At 32.7% G+C, this 12,907-nt stretch overlaps 2 protein-coding genes across 4 annotated transcripts in view; both read left to right on the top strand.

Moving 5' to 3' along the window:
* The first annotated feature begins 1,698 nt into the window (after nucleotides 1-1,698).
* LOC117181337 (protein mago nashi homolog) lies at nucleotides 1,699-2,503 on the top strand. The gene has a single exon (XM_033373904.1). The coding sequence runs from the start codon at nucleotides 1,851-1,853 to the stop codon at nucleotides 2,289-2,291; it is 441 nt and encodes a 146-aa protein (XP_033229795.1). The 5' UTR covers nucleotides 1,699-1,850; the 3' UTR covers nucleotides 2,292-2,503.
* Nucleotides 2,504-2,575: 72 nt separating this feature from the next.
* LOC117181336 overlaps nucleotides 2,576-12,907 on the top strand; it is a 47,353-nt gene continuing 37,021 nt past the window's right edge. The window contains exon 1 of one of the 3 annotated variants that reach the window (XM_033373903.1): nucleotides 2,576-2,700. The gene's annotated coding sequence lies outside the window, so the exon portion shown is untranslated. The remainder of the gene's footprint in view (nucleotides 2,701-12,907) is intronic. The other 2 variants (XM_033373901.1, XM_033373902.1) reach the window with 2 other exon arrangements.

The raw sequence follows: 12,907 nt of genomic DNA, 5'->3' as shown, positions 1-12,907 counted from the left end.
TCCTCGCTCGACTCGTTCTCTCTCTCTCTCTAAATAGGAGCGTCGGCGGATCAAAGAGACTGTTGGTCTAGACTTTATATGTCTATGCAGTGGTAATCATGCACCTTATGTTTTGCGGCTCCCAAGCAGTAGGTATGGTGAGGGTAAATTTCATGCTCGATCTGGCAGCTCTTGATATGAGTATACGCTATATGGCTCCAACGTCGACTTTGTTGCGATACATCTAAAGCATTGAGTGATCACCGCCTGGTACGAAATACGTACAAGCCGCGTCTTGCACAGCGACCTCCATATTGGTTAACATGACAACGAACAGACGCTTTCCCAAATACGATTCAAATCATTTCGCATTATGATGTAGCACGGCGCTTAACACTATTTGCTTTTACCATGCATACATGAAGGATAGTAGTCTAAAAGGTGCTAAGGGATATTTTTGCAGCTTTATAGGAGAGCGAAGAAACTTTCTGTAAAATCGAAATCACCATTTTCATATAAAATAAGAGTACATTCCCGAGCTGAAGTATTCCTGATTTGAGGCCAAAAAAGTTTGATCAGAAAAGGTTAGCTAGTTTAGGGAGACTAACCTACAATTGAAGCAGGCTCGGTTGCGGGTTGAGATAAAAAGTTTAATTTTTAGCATTAAAAAAAAAACTATTCTCCTGAGATATTGTCTTTGTGAATATGAGTAAACAAAGTTTGATGTAAAAAAAGTAAACCAGTTCCCTCAAAATCGACCTGACGATGCTGGCTCGAGAATTTCCCAGGCTTTCAAAATAGGTTTTCGCTAGCGATTGAAAGTATAATTTTTTACAAAATAAAAATACGCTTTCGAGATATGGGGATTCTGAATGAGAAATAAAATTTGTTGATCCAAAAAAGTTATTCTGTTCGGAGCAAATCAAATTTTTGTGTGACATTTTCCTGGTGCAACAGACTGTTTTTCGCTGTTCAACATAATAAAATATGATTATTTGTATATTAAAGAAGAAATTACCTGAAATAAAATATTTTGTTCAATAAAAACAAAATAGCCACATCATAAAAGCTTCGTCTTAGAAAATGTAAGGTTTTTAAGTTTTAGGTTAGGATGGCACTGGTATTTTCCTTCAAAGGAATTAATTTTTTTCATTTAAATTATTAAGAAACGCGTAAGAAGAAAAGTATTACTTATACAAGGTAAGAAAATTACAAAAATTGAAAGAATACCCTCCATGGGGCTCAAGTACAGCAAGTTCTAAAAGTCATTACAATTTTTCATTATAATTGCACCAAAAGTATAATTATCATAATACCTAACAAAATTGATGAATTTATCATTACAATAATTATAATTTCTTTATTTATTATAATTAATTATATTTTTAAATATTTATTATCAATTTATAATAATAATTATTATTATTACTGAACTTACATAATAAGTACAAAGATTTTGTAAGTTCAGTAATAAAAAACACAATACAAGAAAATTTGACAGTTTGCATATTATGGAATTATAATCCTACAAATATATTGAAAAGAAGAACTTACAATTTTTTAATAGCACGCTTTTTCCATTTTCATACATTCAGCGTTGAAGACGTTTTAAATATCTAACTTAACGTCATTTTAAAAATGGAAGCCGTTGTACTAATTCCTACGGATTATTTGATTGGATGACTTTTTTTTGGTTGCGCGTGGCGAAGCCATACATTTTTGGAGCATGCGCACCAGTCGAACCAAACTGGTCAGGTTACATTGATTCATTGACGCTTCAGAAATTATTCAACATGTAAAAATGCATTAAGTATTCAAAAATTGAATTAATTTGAAATCTGAGAGACGGGTTCTTATTTTTTGAGAAGAAAATGTCGACTGATTTCTATATACGTTACTACGTTGGCCACAAAGGAAAGTTCGGTCATGAGTTTCTGGAGTTTGAGTTTCGACCCGACGGCAAATTGAGGTACGCCAATAACTCTAATTACAAAAATGACACCATGATCCGAAAAGAAGCCTACGTTCACCAATGTGTAATGGAGGAATTGAAACGAATCATTCAGGATTCCGAGATCATGCAGGAAGATGATTCTCTCTGGCCTCAGCCGGATCGCGTTGGGCGCCAAGAACTTGAAATCGTCATTGGGGATGAACACATCTCATTTACAACTTCCAAAACGGGATCTCTTCTGGATGTGAATCAATCAAGGGACCCTGAAGGACTTCGATGTTTTTATTACCTTGTACAAGACTTGAAATGTTTGGTCTTTTCACTTATTGGGCTCCACTTCAAGATTAAACCAATATAAATTGTTTTGTATGCTAAACTGATTTTTGTATAGATGAAGTACATTATTAATATGTTGGACAAAGTTATGAATGTTTTTGGAAGATGTCGGTTTTTCGAAGATCAGTGCAAGTATGATTCAATGAAATGCTTAATTCTAATCTCCGTTTCAGACGTTCTTTAGAAATGTAACGACAGTTACTAATGTGTCCGAAATAAAGTGATATCTTGAGTAAAAGTTTTAACGTTATTTTATCGAATCAATTTTTTTATTTTATTTACAAGGTATAGTTTATTAAGTTCAGTTCGAGAAACATAAAAAGCTTTATATGGTTAAACTGTTGGATTAATATGGCCGCCATTGTTGTATCCACTCCAACCTGAAAACAGATTTAACTGTAGTCGAACATCCAGAAGATCTTGAGCAGCAGGTATGTACGTGCATTTTTTATTATGCGTTCAAAATTCGAATTTATTTCATAATGAGATATTAAATAGCAAATTTTATTTAAAAAAAATCAGTTTTGTCAACGTTATCAAATTCGCATAACTTTGGAATAGTCGGGGCTGCATCAATATTAACAGTTATGCTTAACCTAACCTCAGTGCGCTTATATTCTTGACTTCTATCCTTATAAGAATAATTATTTTACCACAAATTGTAATATTTAAAAAATATATATATATATATAAATTTAGTGTCTATATGCCCGGGTGCAAGTCACGCCCCCTTGCCAGCCCCATCATACGTTTAGCTTTCATGGTGGTTTCACTAAAACCATACATTCATCACTAGACATTAACTGTCAAATATTTTGTTCTATTTTTGTTATCTTCTTAAATCTCCAGGAAAAATAGCCGTTTGGATCAATTTGAGGCTTTCGGAATATCGTTTCTTATAGAACAGTAATTTCCGAATGCAATTTATTCCATAGAAAATATCATTACATAAATGTCAGTATTACATTCTTTATAGAAATACAAACAATAAATAAACGCCGGGAAAAAGAATCCATTGGAGTGGTGACTGAATTGCGAATCTGTTGAGTGCGGGTATTTAAAACCATTTTTGAATTTTGAACTTTATAAAGTATTGTTAAATTAAAAGAATTCATACGCAAAGCTACAAGATTCATTATCCTATTTTATAGTTCCTGAGTATGAAAAAGCATATGCTTGTCAAAAAATAATAACTAGCACAATTCTTCTAGAAACCAATCTGCAGCAAAACGGAATTCCGCAGTGACAGATACGCAGATCAGAAGACGTCAGAATTCATTTAAATGCAAGCGAACGTATTTTTGTTTCCGGGTTGATAATTTTTTTCACATCTTAGTATTGACAGATTGAAATTTCTTGAAATTATTATCTTTTACTGAAAAAAATATATTTTTTTTATTGTTAGCAAAACATTGACTGCCATACTGTGATTGATCGCGATCTTCAATTTTAAATTTCTCGGAACAGGTAGGGCATTTTTTCCCCTTTTTTAATCTAAAAACCCCATGGAAATAATAATATTCTGCTAATTCTTCGATAAATGTTAAATAATTCATTGCACATAAAAAAGACCTTAAAATTCCACAAATTGGACGTTTTTAATAAAAAATAACGTTTCTCAAGAATATGACAGATTTAAAAAGGGAAAACGGATTTCAAAAGAAGAATAGTCACACCTTAAGGGCATATAAGCCAATTTTGCTTATTCTTAGAAAAAAAAAATAGATTTATTTAAACATAAGAAGTAGAGGAAATTAGAGGAATCGGAAAAATGACTGAGGTCGATTGCGAATTGAAGTGAATTATGGTTAGGGCTCCGGGCCAAACTGCACATGCCTTTAATAAAATTCAGCCTGAAAGTGGTTGGAAGTGCACTTTTGTTTCATCTTTCAATAGCTCTAACGATTGTACAACATGCTTTTTCGCCCTTTTGGAAAATTTTCTTTTGTTGGTTATGGAGATCTTTACTCCCACTCTGGTTAGCTTCAATACTTAACGGTATGAACCCTACCGATAGAAATCTCTGATTATATTCTAAAAATTCTCTAGGGTCAGAGAAGCTCAAAGAAATTCTCCGCAGGCACTCAAATAGATATATTTAAAGGGCCAGGTAGTTCTTTTAAATGTTTTAAAAGCTTTAAAATGTCTTTTCCGAAACTGAAATAGAAATACGATCATAAATAACAAGCAGAGAGGCTATATCAATACAGTAGCCGACACTCAAGGGTCCTTTCTTAAGATTTCGGATTAAAATTTAGAAGATTTTTTTTTAATTTCATAGCAAACAGCCTAAAATATAATAATTCGGAATCTATGGGTTTCGTTGATTTCAGATATCTAACTTGTTTTTTAATACTTAAAATTGGAATTAATAGAACGTTTCTCGTAAACGGAATGAGATACGGCAAAAAAGACAACATTTTTTAATTCAACTAGAAAATTGTATATCAGTATATAAGTTATAATTATAAATAAGTATAATGAGAAAATTCATCAATTAAAAGTCTTGACAATTTGAAGAGAAATTTAGAAAGGGAGAGTAGTATTAGCGACGGCCAACTACTGTTAATAACTCTGCTCGCCCGGTACGTGACGAATACAAAAGGAACATAATATTACCGTCGCACCGCTCTGAAAAGGACCCAAATCTCTCAGACTATCTCAGAGACTAAATTGTTTCAAATCGACTGCTTATAGTCTCAAATACTATATACAATATAAATACAAGATACATAAATACATAATATATAAATACATAATATAAAATATTATGAAAATATTTAAAGCAGGTACGTATAAAATAAGATCATGGTTAGCGGTCTTCTTTTTTACATTCTCGCTCAGGTCGTATTAGTTTTATGTGAAATTTTCTTCGTCGATTTTCCTCAAATTTTCACGTTTTGAGACCCCTAGAGTAAAAAAAAAATTTTTAACAAAGACATTTGAGCCTGCAAAGTTTTTAATCCATAGGCACGGTAACTTAAGGAAGAATTATCAGAGTGGATTAAGCTTTGACAGATTCTTTAAGGAATAAACTAAAGGAAGAGTTCCTAAACCAGCCATTTTTGACTAACGGTTCTGACTTTAGTGATCGAAAATTCTTTTAAGAGAATTAAAAATTCAATTTTCTGGCCAAACTATGCGAGATAAGAAATAATGTGAAAAAGAAAATTGAACACCTCAAAATGATAATCATGACGTGCGTCGCATATCTCTTGCACATTTTCGATTTTAATGTTATAAATTTATATTTATAGGACTGCTAGATGTGCCCTGTGTCGGTCGCTCTTATTAATACTATACATCAAGAAAAAACGGAAATGCAATAAAAGTTGTATAAAGTTATAAAAAAAACATGTAAACACATGATGAACATTTTATTACTTAAGAATAACTTAACTTATGAATGTACTACGCTTTTAAAAGTCAAATTTTTTATCGCATTCGATGTTACTTACATGTTTTCTCCTGGTATTAACCCGCTGGCCACCAGGTATTTTCCGAATAATTATTGAGGAACGGCGTGGGTCAAAATTGACCCGAAATTTCAAACATCTTTTAAATATGTTTAAAGTCCAAGTTTGTATATAAATAGGAGTGAAATTGAATCACTAGAGTATCTAGAAAAAGACTATATAAGAGCGAAAACGATATTTTCATTTTTTACAATTTTATAAATGAAAATTCAACAAAAAATGGCAAAATAATTTTTTTCTGTTTTTTAATCAAAATTTACGAAATTTAAATTAGACCAAAATCCAAATTAAAAATGCCATTTAACGTCCAATAATCAAATTGATGCAAAATCCTGTTAAGTAAAACAAGAATCCAACGACCAAATTTGGACCACAACGAATAAACGAAAACCAAAAATCCTATTGTAATCTGAAAAAAAAAACAAAAAAAAAAAATTTCGGAAAAAAATAAAAAAGAGGAAAGAAAAATGAGAAGGCAGCCAACCACATCCCCTTCCTTCTCTTTTTCTTTTTTTCGTCTTTTTTATTTTTATGACCATCAAATTACAATAAAATAAAAAACATAAATAAATAAATTTGCGTTACCAACGGCAAGAAAAATTTAAGCGATAGAAATTGACAGCACCCACGAACATGGCTCTCTCTTTGATACCTGAGAATCGAATGAGGGTCAGCAGGCCAATCTGTTGTAAACCCAATATAAATATATGTCACAATTACATCAGAAAAAGAGAAAGTAAAAGAAAAAACAGAATTCATGAAACAGCTAAGTTATATGTAATTAATCATATTAGCATAACTTTTGTTCAACCCATCCAAATCGGTTTTTAAATTAATAGATAACTTTTTTTTGTTTTTTAATATAAAGCATTTCCATGAATTCCCTCTTTCTCTCATTACTTTTACTATGCAAAATTTAAACATTATCCCAGTCAAACTCATGGTCAACATCAAGAAATGCCTTTGTATGTCTGGCAAGAACACTTTTATAACAGCGTCCTAAACGAACATCACTTTTGTGCTCCTCTATCCTATTATCAAGAAGTCTGCCAGTTTGTCCCGCGTAATTCATCTTACAGATCCTGCAAGTGATCTCATAGACAATACCACTCTTTTCAAAATTATTTAAAGGATCTTTTCAAAAATTTATCACCGAATCCATTTTTAATGGAATTTGGAAAATAGTATGAATTTAAAAATTTTAAACATAAGTTCAATAGTTTTAGAAATTTGACCAAAAAATGGAAGAACAAAAGTATTAAACGAACTATATCCCTTTAACTCTTTCTGATTATCTACAATCAAATTATTAATCTCTTTGTTTTTGATTTGTTGAACTCTAATTGAAATATGTTTCTCAATTAACTTTTTTGGATAATGATTCAGAAAGAGGATATTCCTAACAATATTCAAATTTCTTGTGTGAAATGAATAATGGGACAAACGTAGAGCTCTGTCAACTAAGTTTTTAATTACTGCAATTTTGTTTTGGAAGGGATGAGCAGAAAGGAAATTTAAAATTCTACCTGAATATGTACTTTTTCTGTACCAATTGGTAATAATATTACCATTCCAACCCTTAATTACTTCTATGTCCAAAAAACTGATTTTATAATCCTGTTCTATTTCATGAGTAAATTGAACTTTTTGGATGAAAACTGTTAAAAGTATCAATGACAATTTGTAACTTTTCCAGAGGAACACATAATAAGGTATCGTCGATAAACCGAAAATAAAAAGGCAAAACAAAATCTAATTTCCCAAAAACAGAAACCTCCAAATCTTCCATCACTAGCTCTGCTAAAATCGGAGAAATGACTGAACCTATGGGAGTACCAGACTTCTGTCTATAGAAAGATCCATTAAATTTAAAATAAGTTGACTCCATAATAAAAACTATCCCTCCAATGAAATCTTTTTGACATAAACGAGTACGGGTTTTTATATTAGTCCATCTATTTAAAATTGCCTTTTTAACTAATTTAAGGGATATACTTGGAAACATTGCAATAACATCCAAAGATATCATTACATGGTCATCCGGAACCTTTTTTTGAATGATACTTTTTTGAAATTCCAAGCTATTTTTGACATTATATTTAGAAGTTGTGATAGAGTCCTTGAGAATCAAATTAAAATTTTGTTCTAAAAATTTGGTGGGAGTATTAATAGTTGAAATAACTATTCTTAAGGGATAGCCATCTTTGTGAATCTTTCTCAACCCATAAAATCTTGCAAGAACTGTGTCTTCAGTGTTAATACCTTTCTTTCTCCAATTGTCAAGCATCTTAAAAGTGTCTCTTTTTAATGTTTTTAACGGATTTTCATGTAATAATTCAAAATTATCATTATCAGAAAGCAAATTCTCCATATCCCTGATATAATTCGATTTTTACATGCAAACAGTAATACTGCCTTTATCAGCATTTATGCAAACCGTATCAGGGTCGTTTCTAAGAAACTCTTTCGTCATCATGAAACCTTTAGAACTTCTACGATCAATATAACTGATATGCAAACTATTTTTCTCAACAAAGCTCTTTGACAAGTGTAAAACCTTGTTTCGGAAATCCTGCTAATCCAAAATAGGAATTTTGTGTATATTTGATTCAACATCTTTTACTTTTTCATCTTGTTGCAAACAAACTTCTAATTCATCTCTTATTCTTGAAATTCTTGACTTTAAAAAATTAATATGATTTGAAACATCTTTGATAAATAAATTTAGTAGTGAAAATTTAAAATTGTTTAAAGTGTGTTCAAATTACAAAAATTACTGTGAAAAGAAAAAATTTCTTTGTTTTTAGAGTAATTGAAAAACATCGATAGGTTTCTTAGGCTGTAGACTTTGCTCTACAAAGCTCTTTAAGTGGTTTTTCTATTCTTCCCAAAAAGTATATTTAGCTAACCGAGTGAATGTGCCCTATGTGATGAATTTTAATGCTTACATTTCGGGCAGTTATTTTTTTTAATTTGCACTTTCTAAACATGCTGAGTGTAAACTGAAGTTTAAGATGTCAGATATCTAATTAAAATGCAAACAAATTATTGTTAAGTTAAAATTGTTTACAGAAAAAAATGTAAAAATAAGGTAAAAAAATGTGTTAAATGCTCATTTGTTAGAGTGCTCTACATTTATTTATGTAAAGAGGAGTGAAATTAAAACTATACATGTTAAGAACATAACCAAAATGAAATTTTATACTGCCAAATATAAATAATTAATCTTAATGATTCGTCTGAGCAATTAACGCACACTGCGCGACGGTTGTCCCGGCATATTGGCATCTGGCAAATGAGACACGCTGTATCGGTTTCCCTGTCCAAACTGGACTCGCAAAGGTGGCACGGTGTTCGCTTTGACAATCGGTCAGTACATTCCTGTGGCGTAGGAACTTCAATTCCTAACATGGAAATACAGTTAAACCCTTTAATAGCCCTCCCTTCTATAGCTCTTCCGAGAATTGACGCCGTGCCACAGGTAGGTGTAACAGGGGGTGCGCGGGGGAGTTAGTTCCTACCCATCGTCAGCCCCAAAGTCGGCGCTATAGAAGAGTTTCACTGTAATGCACGACCTCAAGCTCTTTTGCAGAGTCGCAGTCGTCAGTCGATATAGTATCCTGGACTCTTATTCTGCACTCAATTTTTTTCTCACTACAGCACTTTTAAATTAACTGAACAAACAATATTGAAGAAAAAAATGCACTAAAAAGGTTTCATTCACTTTTCAACTTATTAAGAACAGCATGGGTTAAAATTGACCGTATGTTCGTTCTCCGACCGTTCTCTGCGAAAACCAGCATTAAGCTGAAAACGGCCCTATGCCCTTCGAATAGGTCGAACATTCCCCCTAATTATCAGCATATTTGCTCCGCCCCTCCAATGTTTCCCTTTTCAGACACTTCACTTTTAGAATCACCTCAGGTCAAAAATGACCATGCTGGTGCCCAGCGGGTTAAGTTTGAACATGAAAATACTGAAATAAAATCAACATACAATTTTAAGTATTTATAGTAAAATTTAGGTTTGAAAAATGCGAAGACTATAGTGAAATTTGAACTAAAGTTGGAAAAAACTCTGAGAAAGTAAAATAGAACTAAAAACTTGAATACAGAACATGGAAACTGTGTTTTTCGAATTTTGATTCTAAAAACTGTATTTAAGTTTTGGAATTCAGTTTCCACAATATCCAAATCACGTGTGAAATGTGTACAAAGCTTACGGAAAACTCTAAATGCGAAAAAAGAATTGAAAACTGAAAAACATAAAATGAAAAAGGCGTTTTTGAATTTTAAATCATATAATTCCTACTCAAGTCGGACCTCAACGTGGAAAAAACTGAGAAGGGAAAACAGAAATATGAACTTAAATACAGAAAAACGTAATTGCTTTTAATTATAAAAATTTTACTCGCCCCCCCCCCATTCCATCTCCCTCTTAATATTCTTACGGCCTGTCCGGGAGTCCAAACATTATGCGCGATCTCCTCGGAGTATTAAAAAACTCAAGTGATATTATTAAAAAGCTTTAACATTGCATTCTTCTTTCCCAGTTTAATGTAAATAGGTGGTATTTTCACAAAAATCTAAAAAAAAAGTTTTTCCATGAGAAATACCGAAAATGTACATCTTAAAAAACTGTACGAAAACTCAAGATTTTCTTGATGCAAGAAAGTAAAAAATACCAATTAAAAAAATCTCTACCTTATTCTAGCAAATGCTTCATTTTACCTGGCCAAGAAGATTAATTTTCTCCAAAAAAGACAACTTTTTCAACAAAATACACGAATTTTTAATCAAAAAGAGATACACTTTGAACACAAAGTGAAAAAGTTATATGTACAGTTCGATATTAAATTTTCACACAAAAAAATAATTTTCTAATAAAATACTTGTATTTTTGACCAAGGGAATGAGCTTTTAAATACAATTTTGAATCTTCAATTAATTAAAAGGATTTTTAAGCAAAATTTATATTCTCCTATGACAAATAACGAAAATTTACGTCTCAAAAAACGTCAAGATTTTTCTTAATATGAAAAAGCTACTTATTATTTGAAATGCATGTAAAATTCATAAAATTTTCAGAAGCACTCTGAAAAATGGTTTGTAAAATCTTTCATGAAAAAGAATAGAAACTATTTTATCCTACTTTTTAATAGATTCTTTACTGAATAAAAATCACAAATAATTCTTCCATTACGGTTGTGGTAAACATAACCTCACATTCTACACGCATACACTTCTTATTAATAAGAGACAATACAAAAAAAAAAAAATGGTTTAGACAAAAGTTGTGCAGGATAAAGGGGGCCATTTATCTGCGCAATTAGTTTTGACCTTGAACTTGATTTTCTAGGAAATTCGCTGTAAAAAAAAGATGACAAAAAGTGGCTCGACTAGTCGCACAACTTTTATTCAGCATTTTGCTTATCAAATTTATAGTTTTTTACTTAAAATTAAAAATCAGAAATTTTCATTGTGCCGAAATCAATGACTTTTGAAACTAAACTCGCGAAAACTCGGGTTCTGCTCGAAGAAATGATCTCAGTTATTTTCAAATAGAAATGCCTCTACCGATGCCAATTATGTTTTAAAAACAAATTTTCTCTGATATTTGCAACATGAAAACGATTGCAAACCATTACTGTCAGGAGTCGTTTCCTCAGGTTGTGACGGGAAAAAGTCTACATGGAATTATTGCGGAGTGAAAATGTTCAGTGGAAAATTTGTTCCTTGATCCTTAAAGAAAACTTTGACCAAATTTGAGCCCAATCGCTCTCTTTTTTTAAATGATCCGAGCGATTTTGTATAGCCGCGGGCGCACTCAACTCGAGTAGACCAGCGCCCTCGTACCGAACACAGTGGTCTAGAATAGGAATTCATTGTTCATACCCAGATAACAATTCGTGCATGACATGCATGCCAAAATTCACCATGTTCGCCCACATTTTGTGATTATAACGGAAGTGCGTGCACAAGGTGTGGCACAATGCGAGCATGTTTACAATCACCCTATGACGAAATTGTGCGGCGCGTACATGCGCGCAACATTAGTACCTAGTGGGGGCACAAAATGTTTAACTTATAAATTAACAAAATTTATTATTTAATGCTTATACAAGCTATAAATTGCCTTTTTAATAAAGGTGTCGTCCTGTAGGTGTAGCACAACAGAATCACAAAACAGAATATCATAGATGTGAAAGAGATAGCGAATCTACATTCTTTGTAATCATGAGAGTGAAAGAGATAAATAGATCAGCCCGTCTCGTTCACTCTCGCTTTACACCGCCATTTTCTGCGCACATGGGACTGTGCGGAACTAGCCGGCTAGCCCAGTGCCTTTTGCAAGATTGCAACGCGTCGGTGGGTGCCGGTTCTAGTTTTGTGAGAATCACGAAGTACTACAAGGAGACCGCACGCCATGTTGTAATGACCGGATGTAATTCGCTTTCCTGCGGCTATGAACAGCACCATCGGTGACGCAAAATGCGCGGTTTGTTTCGAAATCATGAGAATCAAAAGTGAAATACATTTCACTCAGGAAATGTAATATAAACCGAGATAAAAGATTGGCCAGCAACAGTCGGGTAAATCGACATGAAAAATATAACTTTACTGAGAAAAAGCACTCTTTATGTAAATAGATTAAGAGAGACGGATGAAAGAATGTGAGCAAATGTATATTCAAGATTGAAATTATAGAGAGAAACTTATAATCATACCTTAATTAAGAGCAGACAGGGTTTCTGGGAAAAATCTGTAATGTAATAATTTTCGACAGCAGGACATATAATTTAGGTTTAATAACGAAACGCCGGCGTAGAATCAAACGGCTTAGGCGTTAATGTAAACTATCTCGACTGAGTGTCTCGGAACTGCTTGAATTTTGAGGGCCCTCCGGGCACTCGACAATATCTCTGTTTATAAAATGTCACGTTCAAACTTCATCGCTCTCGATGGCTTTTCTTGGAGGAGCAGAGGTATTACGCAATCAACCATTAGGGTCGGGAGGTTAGATGCGAGGAGTTGAACTCGATAAGAGAATTTAGATCATTCAGGAGTAGGGATGAGGGCTAAGGAATAATGTAAGAATGTATGGAAATGTGGGGGAAGTTGGAGGACCGCTGCGACGGTACCGAAGCTCCCAGCGACGAATT

This window comes from Belonocnema kinseyi, chromosome 10 (genome assembly GCF_010883055.1).
Source record: "Belonocnema kinseyi isolate 2016_QV_RU_SX_M_011 chromosome 10, B_treatae_v1, whole genome shotgun sequence".
In the NCBI taxonomy this organism is placed as follows: domain Eukaryota; kingdom Metazoa; phylum Arthropoda; class Insecta; order Hymenoptera; family Cynipidae; genus Belonocnema; species Belonocnema kinseyi.
Note: the sequence above shows the minus strand (reverse complement) of the source record. Positions and strands in the feature narration are given on the sequence as shown.

What these genes read in the sequence shown, in the direction of transcription:
- LOC117181337 (XM_033373904.1), top strand. Translation starts at nt 1,851, where the DNA reads ATGTCGACTGATTTCTATATACGTTACTACGTTGGCCACAAAGGAAAG.